The 18856-nt window shown below is 48.3% G+C and overlaps 1 protein-coding gene across 1 annotated transcript in view; it reads right to left on the reverse strand.

The window, feature by feature from the left end:
* Positions 1-18856, reverse strand: part of LOC135565181 (centrosomal protein of 89 kDa-like) — a 146483-nt gene that overhangs the window by 103768 nt on the left and 23859 nt on the right. Inside the window, 2 exon segments of the mRNA XM_065011242.1 lie at positions 7923-8090; positions 17671-17851. Coding sequence (XP_064867314.1) covers positions 7923-8090; positions 17671-17851 — 349 coding nt within the window.

Raw genomic sequence — 18856 nt, forward strand, 5'->3', positions numbered from 1 at the left:
ATACAGGGAACTAACAGCTGTTCCCTCAGAGTCTCCAGATACATACAGGAACTAACAGCTGTTCCCTCAGAGTCTCCAGATACATACAGACAGCTGTTCCCTCAGAGTCTCCAGATACATACAGGGAGCTGTTCTCTCAGAGTCTCCAGATACATACAGGGAACTAACAGCTGTTCCCTCAGAGTCTCCAGATACATACAGGGAGCTGTTCCCTCAGAGTCTCCAGATACATACAGGGAGCTGTTCCCTCAGAGTCTCCAGATACATACAGGGAGCTGTTCCCTCAGAGTCTCCAGATACATACAGGAACTAACAGCTGTTCCCTCAGAGTCTCCAGATACATACAGGAAGCTAACAGCTGTTCCCTCAGAGTCTCCAGATACATACAGGAACTAACAGCTGTTCCCTCAGAGTCTCCAGATACATACAGGGAGCTGTTCTCTCAGAGTCTCCACATACATACAGGGAACTAACAGCTGTTCCCTCAGAGTCTCCAGATACATACAGGAAGCTGTTCCCTCAGAGTCTCCAGATACATACAGGAAGCTAACAGCTGTTCCCTCAGAGTCTCCAGATACATACAGGAAGCTAACAGCTGTTCCCTCAGAGTCTCCAGATACATACAGGAAGCTGTTCCCTCAGAGTCTCCAGATACATACAGGGAGCTGTTCCCTCAGAGTCTCCAGATACATACAGGGAACTAACAGCTGTTCCCTCAGAGTCTCCAGATACATACAGGGAGCTGTTCCCTCAGAGTCTCCAGATACATACAGGGAGCTGTTCCCTCAGAGTCTCCAGATACATACAGGAACTAACAGCTGTTCCCTCAGAGTCTCCAGATACATACAGGGAGCTAACAGCTGTTCCCTCAGAGTCTCCAGATACATACAGGGAACTAACAGCTGTTCCCTCAGAGTCTCCAGATACATACAGGGAGCTGTTCCCTCAGAGTCTCCAGATACATACAGGGAGCTGTTCCCTCAGAGTCTCCAGATACATACAGGGAGCTGTTCCCTCAGAGTCTCCAGATACATACAGGGAGCTAACAGCTGTTCCCTCAGAGTCTCCAGATACATACAGGGAACTAACAGCTGTTCCCTCAGAGTCTCCAGATACATACAGGGAGCTGACAGCTGTTCCCTCAGAGTCTCCAGATACATACAGACAGCTGTTCCCTCAGAGTCTCCAGATACATACAGGGAGCTGTTCCCTCAGAGTCTCCAGATACATACAGGGAGCTAACAGCTGTTCCCTCAGAGTCTCCAGATACATACAGGGAACTAACAGCTGTTCCCTCAGAGTCTCCAGATACATACAGGGAGCTGTTCCTCAGAGTCTCCAGATACATACAGGAGCTGTTCCCTCAGAGTCTCCAGATACATACAGGGAGCTGTTCCCTCAGAGTCTCCAGATACATACAGGAACTAACAGCTGTTCCCTCAGAGTCTCCAGATACATACAGGAAGCTAACAGCTGTTCCCTCAGAGTCTCCAGATACATACAGGGAGCTGTTCCCTCAGAGTCTCCAGATACATACAGGGAGCTGTTCCCTCAGAGTCTCCAGATACATACAGGGAGCTGTTCCCTCAGAGTCTCCAGATACATACAGGGAGCTGTTCCCTCAGAGTCTCCAGATACATACAGGGAGCTGTTCTCTCAGAGTCTCCAGATACATACAGGGAACTAACAGCTGTTCCCTCAGAGTCTCCAGATACATACAGGAAGCTGTTCTCTCAGAGTCTCCAGATACATACAGGGAACTAACAGCTGTTCCCTCAGAGTCTCCAGATACATACAGGGAGCTGTTCCCTCAGAGTCTCCAGATACATACAGGGAGCTAACAGCTGTTCCCTCAGAGTCTCCAGATACATACAGGGAGCTAACAGCTGTTCCCTCAGAGTCTCCAGATACATACAGGGAGCTGACAGCTGTTCCCTCAGAGTCTCCAGATACATACAGGAGCTGACAGCTGTTCCCTCAGAGTCTCCAGATACATACAGGGAGCTGTTCCCTCAGAGTCTCCAGATACATACAGGAAGCTAACAGCTGTTCCCTCAGAGTCTCCAGATACATACAGGAAGCTAACAGCTGTTCCCTCAGAGTCTCCAGATACATACAGGGAGCTGTTCCCTCAGAGTCTCCAGATACATACAGGAAGCTAACAGCTGTTCCCTCAGAGTCTCCAGATACATACAGGGAGCTAACAGCTGTTCCCTCAGAGTCTCCAGATACATACAGGAAGCTAACAGCTGTTCCCTCAGAGTCTCCAGATACATACAGGGAGCTAACAGCTGTTCCCTCAGAGTCTCCAGATACATACAGGGAGCTGACAGCTGTTCCCTCAGAGTCTCCAGATACATATAGGGAACTAACAGCTGTTCCCTCAGAGTCTCCAGATACATACAGGAAGCTAACAGCTGTTCCCTCAGAGTCTCCAGATACATACAGGAACTAACAGCTGTTCCCTCAGAGTCTCCAGATACATACAGACAGCTGTTCCCTCAGAGTCTCCAGATACATACAGGGAGCTGTTCCCTCAGAGTCTCCAGATACACACAGGGAGCTGTTCCCTCAGAGTCTCCAGATACATACAGGGAGCTGTTCCCTCAGAGTCTCCAGATACACACAGGGAGCTGTTCCCTCAGAGTCTCCAGATACATACAGGAAGATGACAGCTGTTCCCACCGAGTCTCCAGATACATACAGGGAGCTGACAGCTGTTCCCTCAGAGTCTCCAGATACATACAGGGAGCTGACAGCTGTTCCCTCAGAGTCTCCAGATACATACAGGGAGCTGTTCCCTCAGAGTCTCCAGATACATACAGGGAGCTGTTCCCTCAGAGTCTCCAGATACATACAGGAAGCTAACAGCTGTTCCCTCAGAGTCTCCAGATACATACAGGAACTAACAGCTGTTCCCTCAGAGTCTCCAGATACATACAGGGAGCTGTTCCCTCAGAGTCTCCAGATACATACAGGGAGCTGTTCCCTCAGAGTCTCCAGATACATACAGGGAGCTGACAGCTGTTCCCTCAGAGTCTCCAGATACATACAGGGAGCTGTTCTCTCAGAGTCTCCAGATACATACAGGGAACTAACAGCTGTTCCCTCAGAGTCTCCAGATACATACAGGGAGCTGTTCCCTCAGAGTCTCCAGATACATACAGGAACTAACAGCTGTTCCCTCAGAGTCTCCAGATACATACAGGGAGCTGTTCCCTCAGAGTCTCCAGATACATACAGGGAGCTGACAGCTGTTCCCTCAGAGTCTCCAGATACATACAGGAAGCTGTTCCCTCAGAGTCTCCAGATACATACAGGGAGCTGTTCCCTCAGAGTGTCCAGATACATACAGGAACTGTTCCCTCAGAGTCTCCAGATACATACAGGGAACTGTTCCCTCAGAGTCTCCAGATACATACAGGGAACTAACAGCTGTTCCCTCAGAGTCTCCAGATACATACAGGGAGCTGTTCCCTCAGAGTCTCCAGATACATACAGGGAGCTGTTCCCTCAGAGTCTCCAGATACATACAGGGAGCTGTTCCCTCAGAGTCTCCAGATACATACAGGGAGCTAACAGCTGTTCCCTCAGAGTCTCCAGATACATACAGGGAACTAACAGCTGTTCCCTCAGAGTCTCCAGATACATACAGGGAGCTGACAGCTGTTCCCTCAGAGTCTCCAGATACATACAGACAGCTGTTCCCTCAGAGTCTCCAGATACATACAGGGAGCTGTTCCCTCAGAGTCTCCAGATACATACAGGGAGCTAACAGCTGTTCCCTCAGAGTCTCCAGATACATACAGGGAACTAACAGCTGTTCCCTCAGAGTCTCCAGATACATACAGGGAGCTGTTCCCTCAGAGTCTCCAGATACATACAGGGAGCTGTTCCCTCAGAGTCTCCAGATACATACAGGGAGCTGTTCCCTCAGAGTCTCCAGATACATACAGGAACTAACAGCTGTTCCCTCAGAGTCTCCAGATACATACAGGAAGCTAACAGCTGTTCCCTCAGAGTCTCCAGATACATACAGGGAGCTGTTCCCTCAGAGTCTCCAGATACATACAGGGAGCTGTTCCCTCAGAGTCTCCAGATACATACAGGGAGCTGTTCCCTCAGAGTCTCCAGATACATACAGGGAGCTGTTCCCTCAGAGTCTCCAGATACATACAGGGAGCTGTTCTCTCAGAGTCTCCAGATACATACAGGGAACTAACAGCTGTTCCCTCAGAGTCTCCAGATACATACAGGAAGCTGTTCTCTCAGAGTCTCCAGATACATACAGGGAACTAACAGCTGTTCCCTCAGAGTCTCCAGATACATACAGGGAGCTGTTCCCTCAGAGTCTCCAGATACATACAGGGAGCTGTTCCCTCAGAGTCTCCAGATACATACAGGGAGCTAACAGCTGTTCCCTCAGAGTCTCCAGATACATACAGGGAGCTAACAGCTGTTCCCTCAGAGTCTCCAGATACATACAGGGAGCTGACAGCTGTTCCCTCAGAGTCTCCAGATACATACAGGGAGCTGACAGCTGTTCCCTCAGAGTCTCCAGATACATACAGGGAGCTGTTCCCTCAGAGTCTCCAGATACATACAGGAAGCTAACAGCTGTTCCCTCAGAGTCTCCAGATACATACAGGAAGCTAACAGCTGTTCCCTCAGAGTCTCCAGATACATACAGGGAGCTGTTCCCTCAGAGTCTCCAGATACATACAGGAAGCTAACAGCTGTTCCCTCAGAGTCTCCAGATACATACAGGGAGCTAACAGCTGTTCCCTCAGAGTCTCCAGATACATACAGGAAGCTAACAGCTGTTCCCTCAGAGTCTCCAGATACATACAGGGAGCTAACAGCTGTTCCCTCAGAGTCTCCAGATACATACAGGGAGCTGACAGCTGTTCCCTCAGAGTCTCCAGATACATATAGGGAACTAACAGCTGTTCCCTCAGAGTCTCCAGATACATACAGGAAGCTAACAGCTGTTCCCTCAGAGTCTCCAGATACATACAGGAACTAACAGCTGTTCCCTCAGAGTCTCCAGATACATACAGACAGCTGTTCCCTCAGAGTCTCCAGATACATACAGGGAGCTGTTCCCTCAGAGTCTCCAGATACACACAGGGAGCTGTTCCCTCAGAGTCTCCAGATACATACAGGGAACTGTTCCCTCAGAGTCTCCAGATACATACAGGGAACTGTTCCCTCAGAGTCTCCAGATACATACAGGGAGCTGTTCCCTCAGAGTCTCCAGATACATACAGGAAGATGACAGCTGTTCCCACCGAGTCTCCAGATACATACAGGGAGCTGACAGCTGTTCCCTCAGAGTCTCCAGATACATACAGGGAGCTGACAGCTGTTCCCTCAGAGTCTCCAGATACATACAGGGAGCTGTTCCCTCAGAGTCTCCAGATACATACAGGGAGCTGTTCCCTCAGAGTCTCCAGATACATACAGGAAGCTAACAGCTGTTCCCTCAGAGTCTCCAGATACATACAGGAACTAACAGCTGTTCCCTCAGAGTCTCCAGATACATACAGGGAGCTGTTCCCTCAGAGTCTCCAGATACATACAGGGAGCTGTTCCCTCAGAGTCTCCAGATACATACAGGGAGCTGTTCCCTCAGAGTCTCCAGATACATACAGGGAGCTGACAGCTGTTCCCTCAGAGTATCCAGATACATACAGGGAGCTGTTCTCTCAGAGTCTCCAGATACATACAGGGAACTAACAGCTGTTCCCTCAGAGTCTCCAGATACATACAGGGAGCTGTTCCCTCAGAGTCTCCAGATACATACAGGAACTAACAGCTGTTCCCTCAGAGTCTCCAGATACATACAGGGAGCTGTTCCCTCAGAGTCTCCAGATACATACAGGGAGCTGACAGCTGTTCCCTCAGAGTCTCCAGATACATACAGGAAGCTGTTCCCTCAGAGTCTCCAGATACATACAGGGAGCTGTTCCCTCAGAGTGTCCAGATACATACAGGGAACTGTTCCCTCAGAGTCTCCAGATACATACAGGGAACTGTTCCCTCAGAGTCTCCAGATACATACAGGGAGCTGTTCCCTCAGAGTCTCCAGATACATACAGGGAGCTGTTCCCTCAGAGTCTCCAGATACATACAGGGAGCTGTTCCCTCAGAGTCTCCAGATACATACAGGGAGCTGACAGCTGTTCCCTCAGAGTCTCCAGATACATACAGGGAGCTGTTCCCTCAGAGTCTCCAGATACATACAGGGAGCTGTTCCCTCAGAGTCTCCAGATACATACAGGGAGCTGACAGCTGTTCCCTCAGAGTCTCCAGATACATACAGGGAGCTGTTCCCTCAGAGTCTCCAGATACATACAGGGAGCTGTTCTCTCAGAGTCTCCAGATACATACAGGGAACTAACAGCTGTTCCCTCAGAGTCTCCAGATACATACAGGAACTAACAGCTGTTCCCTCAGAGTCTCCAGATACATACAGGGAGCTGACAGCTGTTCCCTCAGAGTCTCCAGATACATACAGGGAGCTGACAGCTGTTCCCTCAGAGTCTCCAGATACATACAGGGAGCTGTTCCCTCAGAGTCTCCAGATACATACAGGGAGCTGTTCCCTCAGTCTCCAGATACATACAGGAAGCTAACAGCTGTTCCCTCAGAGTCTCCAGATACATACAGGAACTAACAGCTGTTCCCTCAGAGTCTCCAGATACATACAGGGAGCTGACAGCTGTTCCCTCAGAGTCTCCAGATACATACAGGGAGCTGTTCCCTCAGAGTCTCCAGATACATACAGGGAGCTGTTCCCTCAGAGTCTCCAGATACATACAGGGAGCTGTTCCCTCAGAGTCTCCAGATACATACAGGGAGCTGACAGCTGTTCCCTCAGAGTCTCCAGATACATACAGGGAGCTGTTCCCTCAGAGTCTCCAGATACATACAGGGAGCTGTTCCCTCAGAGTCTCCAGATACATACAGGAACTACTGTCTGTTACCGCATCACTACTGGCACCCTATCCCCTATATAGTGCACTACTTTAGACCAGAGCCCTATGGAACCCTATCCCCTATATATAGGTCTGTGTGGGGTGCATTTTCATGGTTCAGCCTCCATACTCTTGATGTCAGCAGTGAGGTTAGGGGTCAGGTCAGAGGTCAGGGTCTGAGTACCTGTTGGCATGTCAGGACACCTCCAGGTCAGCCTCCAGACTCTTGATGTCAGCAGTGAGGTTAGAGGTCAGGGGTCAGGGTCTGAGTACCTGTTAGCATGTCGGGACACCTCCAGGTCAGCCTCCAGACTCTTGATGTCAGTAGTGAGGTTAGGGGTCAGGGGTCAGGGTACCTGTTAGCATGTCGGGACACCTCCAGGTCAGCCTCCAGACTCTTGATGTCAGCAGTGAGGTTAGAGGTCAGGGGTCAGGGTACCTGTTAGCATGTCGGGACACCTCCAGGTCAGCCTCCAGACTCTTGATGTCAGCAGTGAGGTTAGGGGTCAGGGGTCAGGGTACCTGTTAGCATGTCGGGACACCTCCAGGTCAGCCTCCAGACTCTTGATGTCAGCAGTCAGGTTAGAGGTCAGGGGTCAGGGTACCTGTTGGCATGTCGGGACACCTCCAGGTCAGCCTCCAGACTCTTGATGTCAGCAGTAAGGTTAGGGGTCAGGGGTCAAGGTCTGAGTACCTGTTAGCATGTCGGGACACCTCCAGGTCAGCCTCCAGACTCTTGATGTCAGCAGTGAGGTTAGGGGTCAGGGGTCAAGGTCTGAGTACCTGTTAGCATGTCGGGACACCTCCAGGTCAGCCTCCAGACTCTTGATGTCAGCAGTGAGGGTAGGGGTCAGGGGTCAGGGTACCTGTTAGCATGTCGGGTCACCTCCAGGTCAGCCTCCAGACTCTTGATGTCAGCAGTGAGGTTAGGGGTCAGGGTACCTGTTAGCATGTCGGGACACCTCCAGGTCAGCCTCCAGACTCTTGATGTCAGCAGTCAGGTTGGTTTTGTCCAACAGCAGACTGTTCTTCTCTGTCTGTAGACTAGTCACTCTCTGCTGCAGCTCCTCTAGCTCAGTCTGCTGACGGCCTGAATCAGCCTCCAGTTGGCTAACACACGCACGCACACACACACACACACACACACACACACACACACACACACACACACACACACACACACACACACACACACACACACACACACACACACACACACACACACACACTTTATGATTGTAGTTAAAACATGGTGACTATCTACAGCTGTTCCTCATCCCTGTTCCTCATCCCTGTTCCTCATCCCTGTTCCTCATCCCTGTTCCTCATCTCTGTTCCTCATCTCTGTTCCTCATCTCTGTTCCTCATCCCTGTTCCTCATCTCTGTTCCTCATCCCTGTTCCTCATCCCTGTTCCTCATCCCTGTTCCTCATCTCTGTTCCTCATCTCTGTTCCATGGTGACTATCTACAGCTGTTCCTCATCCCTGTTCCTCATCCCTGTTCCTCATCCCTGTTCCTCATCTCTGTTCCTCATCTCTGTTCCATGGTGACTATCTACAGCTGTTCCTCATCTCTGTTCCTCATCTCTGTTTCTCATCTCTGTTCCTCATCTCTGTTCCTCATCTCTGTTCCTCATCTCTGTTCCTCATCTCTGTTCCTCATCCCTGTTCCTCATCCCTGTTCCTCATCTCTGTTCCTCATCCCTGTTCCTCATCCCTGTTCCTCATCCCTGTTCCTCATCTCTGTTCCTCATCTCTGTTCCATGGTGACTATCTACAGCTGTTCCTCATCCCTGTTCCTCATCCCTGTTCCTCATCCCTGTTCCTCATCTCTGTTCCCCATCCCTGTTCCTCATCCCTGTTCCTCATCTCTGTTCCCCATCTCTGTTCCATGGTGACTATCTACAGCTGTTCCTCATCCCTGTTCCTCATCCCTGTTCCTCATCTCTGTTCCTCATCTCTGTTCCCCATCTCTGTTCCATGGTGACTATCTACAGCTGTTCCTCATCCCTGTTCCTCATCCCTGTTCCTCATCCCTGTTCCTCATCTCTGTTCCTCATCTCTGTTCCATGGTGACTATCTACAGCTGTTCCTCATCTCTGTTCCATGGTGACTATCTACAGCTGTTCCTCATCTCTGTTCCTCATCTCTGTTTCTCATCTCTGTTTCTCATCTCTGTTCCTCATCTCTGTTCCTCATCTCTGTTCCTCATCCCTGTTCCTCATCCCTGTTCCTCATCCCTGTTCCTCATCTCTGTTCCTCATCTCTGTTCCTCATCCCTGTTCCTCATCTATGTTCCTCATCCCTGTTCCTCATCTATGTTCCTCATCTCTGTTCCTCATCTCTGTTCCATGATGCTGATCAGCAGGAATGTGGTTTGGTAAAACATGACCACGTCTGAACCTTTGACCCCGTCTGAACCTATGACCACGTCTGAACCTATGACCACGTCTGACCACGTCTGAACCTATGACCACATCTGACCACGTCTGAACCTATGACCACGTCTGAACCTATGACCACGTCTGAACCTATGACCACGTCTGAACCTATGACCACGTATGACCACATCTGAACCTATGACCACATCTGACCACATCTGAACCTATGACCCCGTCTGAACCTATGACCCCGTCTGAACCTATGACCACCTCTGAACCTATGACCACGTCTGATCCTATGACCCCCTCTGAACCTATGACCACATCTGACCACGTCTAAACCTATGACCACGTCTGAACCTATGACCACGTCTGAACCTATGAACCCGTCTGAACCCATGACCACGTCTGAACCTATGACCACATCTGACCACGTCTGAACCTATGACCACCTCTGAACCTATGACCACGTCTGAACCTATGACCACATCTGAACCTATCACCACATCTGAACCTATCACCACATCTGAACCTATGACCACATCTGAACCTATGACCACATCTGACCACGTCTGAACCTATGACCACATCTGAACCTATGACCCCGTCTGAACCTATGACCACGTCTGAACCTATGACCACGTCTGACCACGTCTGAACCTATGACCACATCTGAACTTATGACCACATCTGACCACGTCTGAACCTATGACCACGTCTGAACCTATGACCACATCTGACCACGTCTGAACCTATGACCACCTCTGAACCTATGACCACGTCTGAACCTATGACCACATCTGAACCTATGACCACATCTGACCACGTCTGAACCTATGACCACATCTGAACTTATGACCACATCTGACCACGTCTGAACCTATGACCACGTCTGATCCTATGACCACCTCTGAACCTATGACCCCGTGAGCAGAAACTAGGACAGGAGTCTGTGTCTGTCAGTATCTATCTGCTGTTTGAGTCAGTCAGTATCTATCTGCTGTTGGAGTCAGTCAGTATCTATCTGCTGTTTGAGTCAGTCAGTATCTATCTGCTGTTTGAGTCAGTCAGTATCTATCTGCTGTTTGAGTCAGTCAGTATCTATCTGCTGTTTGAGTCTGTCAGTATCTATCTGCTGTTTGAGTCAGTCAGTATCTATCTGCTGTTTGAGTCAGTCAGTATCTATCTGCTGTTTGAGTCTGTCAGTATCTATCTGCTGTTTGAGTCAGTCAGTATCTATCTGCTGTTTGAGTCAGTCAGTATCTATCTGCTGTTTGAGTCAGTATCTATCTGCTGTTTGAGTCTGTCAGTATCTATCTGCTGTTTGAGTCTGTCAGTATCTATCTGCTGTTTGAGTCAGTCAGTATCTATCTGCTGTTTGAGTCTGTCAGTATCTATCTGCTGTTTGAGTCAGTCAGTATCTATCTGCTGTTTGAGACAGTCAGTATCTATCTGCTGTTTGAGTCAGTCAGTATCTATCTGCTGTTTGAGTCTGTCAGTATCTATCTGCTGTTTGAGTCTGTCAGTATCTATCTGCTGTTTGAGTCAGTATCTATCTGCTGTTGGAGTCAGTCAGTATCTATCTGCTGTTTGAGTCAGTCAGTATCTATCTGCTGTTTGAGTCAGTCAGTATCTATCTGCTGTTTGAGTCAGTCAGTATCTATCTGCTGTTTGAGTCTGTCAGTATCTATCTGCTGTTTGAGTCAGTCAGTATCTATCTGCTGTTTGAGTCAGTATCTATCTGCTGTTTGAGTCAGTCAGTATCTATCTGCTGTTGGAGTCAGTCAGTATCTATCTGCTGTTGGAGTCAGTCAGTATCTATCTGCTGTTGGAGTCAGTCAGTATCTATCTGCTGTTTGAGTCTGTCAGTATCTATCTGCTGTTTGAGTCTGTCAGTATCTATCTGCTGTTTGAGTCAGTATCTATCTGCTGTTTGAGTCAGTATCTATCTATCTGCTGTTGGAGTCAGTCAGTATCTATCTGCTGTTTGAGTCAGTCAGTATCTATCTGCTGTTTGAGTCTGTCAGTATCTATCTGCTGTTTGAGTCAGTATCTATCTGCTGTTTGAGTCAGTATCTATCTGCTGTTTGAGTCTGTCAGTATCTATCTGCTGTTTGAGTCTGTCAGTATCTATCTGCTGTTTGAGTCTGTCAGTATCTATCTGCTGTTTGAGTCAGTATCTATCTGCTGTTTGAGTCAGTCAGTATCTATCTGCTGTTTGAGTCAGTATCTATCTTCTGTTGGAGTCAGTCAGTATCTATCTGCTGTTTGAGTCAGTCAGTATCTATCTGCTGTTGGAGTCAGTCAGTATCTATCTGCTGTTGGAGTCAGTCAGTATCTATCTGCTGTTGGAGTCAGTCAGTATCTATCTGCTGTTGGAGTCAGTCAGTATCTATCTGCTGTTGGAGTCAGTCAGTATCTATCTGCTGTTGAGTCAGTCAGTATCTATCTGCTGTTGAGTCAGTCAAGTTGGAGTATCTATCTGCTGTTGGAGTCAGTCAGTATCTATCTGCTGTTGGAGTCAGTCAGTATCTATCTGCTGTTGGAGTCAGTCAGTATCTATCTGCTGTTGGAGTCAGTCAGTATCTATCTGCTGTTGGAGTCAGTCAGTATCTATCTGCTGTTTGAGTCAGTCAGTATCTATCTGCTGTTTGAGTCAGTTGCTATCTGCAGTTTGAGTCAGTATCTATCTGCTGTTGGAGTCAGTATATATCTGCTGTTTGAGTCAGTCAGTATCTATCTGCTGTTGGAGTCAGTATCTATCTGCTGTTTGAGTCAGTCAGTATCTATCTGCTGTTGGAGTCAGTCAGCATCTATCTGCTGTTGGAGTCAGTCAGTATCTATCTGCTGTTTGAGTCAGTCAGTATCTATCTGCTGTTGGAGTCAGTCAGTATCTATCTGCAGTTTGAGTCAGTATCTATCTGCTGTTTGAGTCTGTCAGTATCTATCTGCTGTTGGAGTCAGTCAGTATCTATCTATCTATCTATGGTGGTGATGGCGTGGTGTTCATCCCAGTGTATTATAACTACCGTTTGAGTTTGGTGGTGATGGCGTGGTGTTCGTCCCAGTGTATTATAACTACCGTTTGAGTTTGGTGGTGATGGCGTGGTGTTCATCCCAGTGTATTATAACTAGCTACCGTTTGAGTTTGGTGGTGATGGCGTTGGGTGTTCATCCAGTGTATTATCTGCTGTTTAACTAGCTACCGTTTGAGTTTGGTGGCGATGGCGTCAGTGTTCATCCCAGTGTATTATAACTAGCTACCGTTTGAGTTTGGTGGTGATGGCGTGGTGTTCATCCCAGTGTATTATAACTAGCTACTGTTTGAGTTTGGTGGTGATGAGCGTGGTGTTCATCCCAGTGTATTATAACTATCTGCCGTTTGAATTTGGTGGTGATGGCGTGGTGTTCGTCCAGTGTGAGTTATAACTATCTGCTGTTTGAGTTTGGTGGTGATGGCGTGGTGTTCATCCCAGTGTATTATAACTACCGTTTGAGTTTGGTGGTGATGGCGTGGTGTTCATCCCAGTGTATTATAACTACCGTTTGAGTTTGGTGGTGATGGCGTGGTGTTCGTCCCAGTGTATTATAACTACCGTTTGAGTTTGGTGGTGATGGCGTGGTGTTCATCCCAGTGTATTATAAAGCTACCGTTTGAGTTTGGTGGTGATGGCGTGGTGTTCATCCCAGTGTATTATAACTAGCTACCGTTTGAGTTTGGTGGCGATGGCGTGGTGTTCATCCCAGTGTATTATAACTAGATACCGTTTGAGTTTGGTGGTGATGGCGTGGTGTTCATCCCAGTGTATTATAATAGCTACCGTTTGAATGGCGTGGTGTTCATCCCAGCTACCGTTTGAGTTTGGTGGTGATGGCGTGGTGTTCATCCCAGTGTATTATAACTAGCCGTTTGAGTTTGGTGGTGATGGCGTGGTGTTCATCCCAGTGTATTATAAAGCTACCGTTTGAGTTTGGTGGTGATGGCGTGGTGTTCATCCCAGTGTATTATAACTACCGTTTGAGTTTGGTGGTGATGGCGTGGTGTTCATCCCAGTGTATTATAACTAACCGTTTGAGTTTGGTGGTGATGGCGTGGTGTTCATCCCAGTGTATTATAACTAGCTACCGTTTGAGTTTGGTGGTGATGGCGTGGTGTTCATCCCAGTGTATTATAACTAGCTACCGTTTGAGTTTGGTGGTGATGGCGTGGTGTTCATCCCAGTGTATTATAACTAACTACCGTTTGAGTTTGGTGGTGATGGCGTGGTGTTCATCCCAGTGTATTATAACTAGATACCGTTTGAGTTTGGTGGTGATGGCGTGGTGGTCCCAGTTCATCCCAGTGTAGTTATAACTAGCATTTGAGTTTGGTGGTGATGGCGTGGTGTTCGTCCCAGTGTATTATAACTAGTGTTTAGTTTTATAACGTGGTGTTCATCCCAGTGTATTATAATTAGCTACCGTTTGAGTTTGGTGGTGATGGCGTGGTGTTCATCCCAGTGTATTATAACTAGCTACCGTTTGAGTTTGGTGGTGATGGCGTGGTGTTCATCCCAGTGTATTATAACTACCGTTTGAGTTTGGTGGTGATGGCGTGGTGTTCATCCCAGTGTATTATAACTAGCTACCGTTTGAGTTTGGTGGTGATGGCGTGGTGTTCATCCCAGTGTATTATAACTAGCTACCGTTTGAGTTTGGTGGTGATGGCGTGGTGTTCATCCCAGTGTATTATAACTACCGTTTGAGTTTGGTGGTGATGGCGTGGTGTTCATCCCAGTGTATTATAACTAGCTACCGTTTGAGTTTGGTGGTGATGGCGTGGTGTTCATCCCAGTGTATTATAACTAGCTACCGTTTGAGTTTGGTGGTGATGGCGTGGTGTTCATCCCAGTGTATTATAACTAGATACCGTTTGAGTTTGGTGGTGATGGCGTGGTGTTCATCCCAGTGTATTTATAACTACCGTTTGAGTTTGGTGGTGATGGCGTGGTGTTCATCCCAGTGTATTATAACTAGCTACCGTTTGAGTTTGGTGGTGATGGCGTGGTGTTCATCCCAGTGTATTATAACTACCGTTTGAGTTTGGTGGTGATGGCGTGGTGTTCATCCCAGTGTATTATAACTACCGTTTGAGTTTGGTGGTGATGGCGTGGTGTTCGTCCCAGTGTATTATAACTACCGTTTGAGTTTGGTGGTGATGGCGTGGTGTTCATCCCAGTGTATTATAACTAACTAGCTACCGTTTGAGTTTGGTGGTGATGGCGTGGTGTTCATCCCAGTGTATTATAACTAGCTACCGTTTGAGTTTGGTGGTGATGGCGTGGTGTTCATCCCAGTGTATTATAACTAGCTACCGTTTGAGTTTGGTGGTGATGGCGTGGTGTTCATCCCAGTGTATTATAACTAGCTACCGTTTGAGTTTGGTGGTGATGGCGTGGTGTTCATCCCAGTGTATTATAACTACCGTTTGAGTTTGGTGGTGATGGCGTGGTGTTCATCCCAGTGTATTATAACTACCGTTTGAGTTTGGTGGTGATGGCGTGGTGTTCATCCCAGTGTATTATAACTAGCTACCGTTTGAGTTTGGTGGTGATGGCGTGGTGTTCATCCCAGTGTATTATAACTAGCTACCGTTTGAGTTTGGTGGTGATGGCGTGGTGTTCATCCCAGTGTATTATAACTAACTACCGTTTGAGTTTGGTGGTGATGGCGTGGTGTTCATCCCAGTGTATTATAACTACCGTTTGAGTTTGGTGGTGATGGCGTGGTGTTCATCCCAGTGTATTATAACTACCGTTTGAGTTTGGTGGTGATGGCGTGGTGTTCATCCCAGTGTATTATAACTAGCTACCGTTTGAGTTTGGTGGTGATGGCGTGGTGTTCATCCCAGTGTATTATAACTAGCTACCGTTTGAGTTTGGTGGTGATGGCGTGGTGTTCATCCCAGTGTATTATAACTACCGTTTGAGTTTGGTGGTGATGGCGTGGTGTTCATCCCAGTGTATTATAACTAGCTACCGTTTGAGTTTGGTGGTGATGGCGTGGTGTTCATCCCAGTGTATTATAACTAGCATTTGAGTTTGGTGGTGATGGCGTGGTGTTCGTCCCAGTGTATTATAACTACCGTTTGAGTTTGGTGGTGATGGCGTGGTGTTCATCCCAGTGTATTATAACTAGCTACCGTTTGAGTTTGGTGGTGATGGCGTGGTGTTCATCCCAGTGTATTATAACTACCGTTTGAGTTTGGTGGTGATGGCGTGGTGTTCATCCCAGTGTATTATAACTAGCTACCGTTTGAGTTTGGTGGTGATGGCGTGGTGTTCGTCCCAGTGTATTATAACTAGCTACCGTTTGAGTTTGGTGGCGATGGCGTGGTGTTCGTCCCAGTGTATTATAACCGTTTGAGTTTGGTGGCGATGGCGTGGTGTTCATCCCAGTGTATTATAACTACCGTTTGAGTTTGGTGGTGATGGCGTGGTGTTCATCCCAGTGTATTATAACTAGCTACCGTTTGAGTTTGGTGGTGATGGCATGGTGTTCATCCCAGTGTATTATAACTAACTACCGTTTGAGTTTGGTGGTGATGGCGTGGTGTTCATCCCAGTGTATTATAACTAGCTACCGTTTGAGTTTGGTGGCGATGGCGTGGTGTTCATCCCAGTGTATTATAACTACCGTTTGAGTTTGGTGGTGATGGCGTGGTGTTCATCCCAGTGTATTATAACTACTACCGTTTGAGTTTGGTGGTGATGGCGTGGTGTTCATCCCAGTGTATTATAACTAGCTACCGTTTGAGTTTGGTGGTGATGGCGTGGTGTTCATCCCAGTGTATTATAACTACCGTTTGAGTTTGGTGGTGATGGCGTGGTGTTCATCCCAGTGTATTATAACTACCGTTTGAGTTTGGTGGTGATGGCGTGGTGTTCATCCCAGTGTATTATAACTACCGTTTGAGTTTGGTGGTGATGGCGTGGTGTTCATCCCAGTGTATTATAACTACCGTTTGGGTTTGGTGGTGATGGCGTGGTGTTCATCCCAGTGTATTTATAACTACCGTTTGAGTTTGGTGGTGATGGCGTGGTGTTCATCCCAGTGTATTATAACTAGCTACCGTTTGAGTTTGGTGGTGATGGCGTGGTGTTCATCCCAGTGTATTATAACTACCGTTTGAGTTTGGTGGTGATGGCGTGGTGTTCATCCCAGTGTATTATAACTAGCTACCGTTTGAGTTTGGTGGCGATGGCGTGGTGTTCATCCCAGTGTATTATAACTACCGTTTGAGTTTGGTGGTGATGGCGTGGTGTTCATCCCAGTGTATTATAACTACCGTTTGAGTTTGGTGGCGATGGCGTGGTGTTCATCCCAGTGTATTATAACTACCGTTTGAGTTTGGTGGTGATGGCGTGGTGTTCATCCCAGTGTATTATAACTACCGTTTGAGTTTGGTGGTGATGGCGTGGTGTTCATCCCAGTGTATTATAACTAGCTACCGTTTGAGTTTGGTGGTGATGGCGTGGTGTTCATCCCAGTGTATTATAACTAGCGTTTGAGTTTGGTGGTGATGGCGTGGTGTTCGTCCCAGTGTATTATAACTACCGTTTGAGTTTGGTGGTGATGGCGTGGTGTTCATCCCAGTGTATTATAACTAGCTACCGTTTGAGTTTGGTGGTGATGGCGTGGTGTTCATCCCAGTGTATTATAACTACCGTTTGAGTTTGGTGGTGATGGCGTGGTGTTCGTCCCAGTGTATTATAACTACCGTTTGAGTTTGGTGGTGATGGCGTGGTGTTCATCCCAGTGTATTATAACTAGCTACCGTTTGAGTTTGGTGGTGATGGCGTGGTGTTCATCCCAGTGTATTATAACTACCGTTTGAGTTTGGTGGTGATGGCGTGGTGTTCGTCCCAGTGTATTATAACTACCGTTTGAGTTTGGTGGTGATGGCGTGGTGTTCGTCCCAGTGTATTATAACTAGCTACCGTTTGAGTTTGGTGGTGATGGCGTGGTGTTCATTCCAGTGTATTATAACTAGCTACCGTTTGAGTTTGGTGGTGATGGCGTGGTGTTCGTCCCAGTGTATTATAACTACCGTTTGAGTTTGGTGGTGATGGCGTGGTGTTCGTCCCAGTGTATTATAACTAGCTACCGTTTGAATTTGGTGGTGATGGCGTGGTGTTCGTCCCAGTGTATTATAACTACCGTTTGAGTTTGGTGGTGATGGCGTGGTGTTCATCCCAGTGTATTATAACTAGCTACCGTTTGAGTTTGGTGGTGATGGCGTGGTGTTCATCCCAGTGTATTATAACTACCGTTTGAGTTTGGTGGCGATGGCGTGGTGTTCATCCCAGCTGACTGCATTCTCCAGACTGCACCGTGCCTGCAGGTGTTCTGTCTGCAGAGTGTGGATCTCTCTCCTCGTTACCTCCAGCTCCCCCTCCAGCCTCTGCTTCTCTGCCTCCAGCAACATCAGCTGCTTACACACCTTAGAGACTGGAGAGGAGGGAGGAGAGGGGGGAGGAGGGAAGATGAGGGAAGAGAGGAGTGAGGGAGGAGGGGAGAGGAAGGGGGAGGAACAGTTCATGGAGATAACTTTCAACTCTGAAGATTTCTACCAGACACCTCCAGCAGGGTGAAGACTTCTACCAGACACCTCCAGCAGGGTGACTTCTACCAGACACCTCCAGCAGGGTGACTTCTACCAAATCACCTCCAGCAGGGTGACTTCTACCAGACACCTCCAGCAGGGTGACTTCTACCAAATCACCTCCAGCAGGGTGACTTCTACCAGACACCTCCAGCAGGGTGACTTCTACCAAATCACCTCCAGCAGGGTGACTTCTACCAGACACCTCCAGCAGGGTGACTTCTACCAGACACCTCCAGCAGGGTGAAGACTTCTACCAGACACCTCCAGCAGGGTGACTTCTACCAGACACCTCCAGCAGGGTGTCTTCTACCAGACACCTCCAGCAGGGTGACTTCTACCAGACACCTCCAGCAGGGTGAAGACTTCTACCAGACACCTCCAGCAGGGTGGATACTTCTACCAGAGACCTCCAGCAGGGTGTCTTCAACCAGACCCCTCCAGCAGGGTGAAGACTTCTACCAGACACCTCCAGCAGGGTGACTTCTACCAGACAGCTCCAGCAGGGTGACTTCTACCAGACCCCTCCAGCAGGGTGAAGACTTCTACCAGACACCTCCAGCAGGGTGACTTCTACCAGACCCCTCCAGCAGGGGGTGACTTCTACCAGACACCTCCAGCAGGGTGACTTCTACCAGACACCTCCCAGACCCCTCCAGCAGGGTGACTTCTACCAGACACCTCCAGCAGGGTGAGGGTGACTTCTACCAGACACCTCCAGCAGGGTACCAGACACCTCCAGCAGGGTGACTTCTACCAGACACCTCCAGCAGGGTGACTTCTACCAGACACCTCCAGCAGCAGGGTGACTTCTACCAGACACCTCCAGCAGGGTGACTTCTACCAGACAC

This window comes from Oncorhynchus nerka, linkage group LG27, assembly GCF_034236695.1.
Source record: "Oncorhynchus nerka isolate Pitt River linkage group LG27, Oner_Uvic_2.0, whole genome shotgun sequence".
In the NCBI taxonomy this organism is placed as follows: Eukaryota; Metazoa; Chordata; class Actinopteri; order Salmoniformes; family Salmonidae; genus Oncorhynchus; species Oncorhynchus nerka.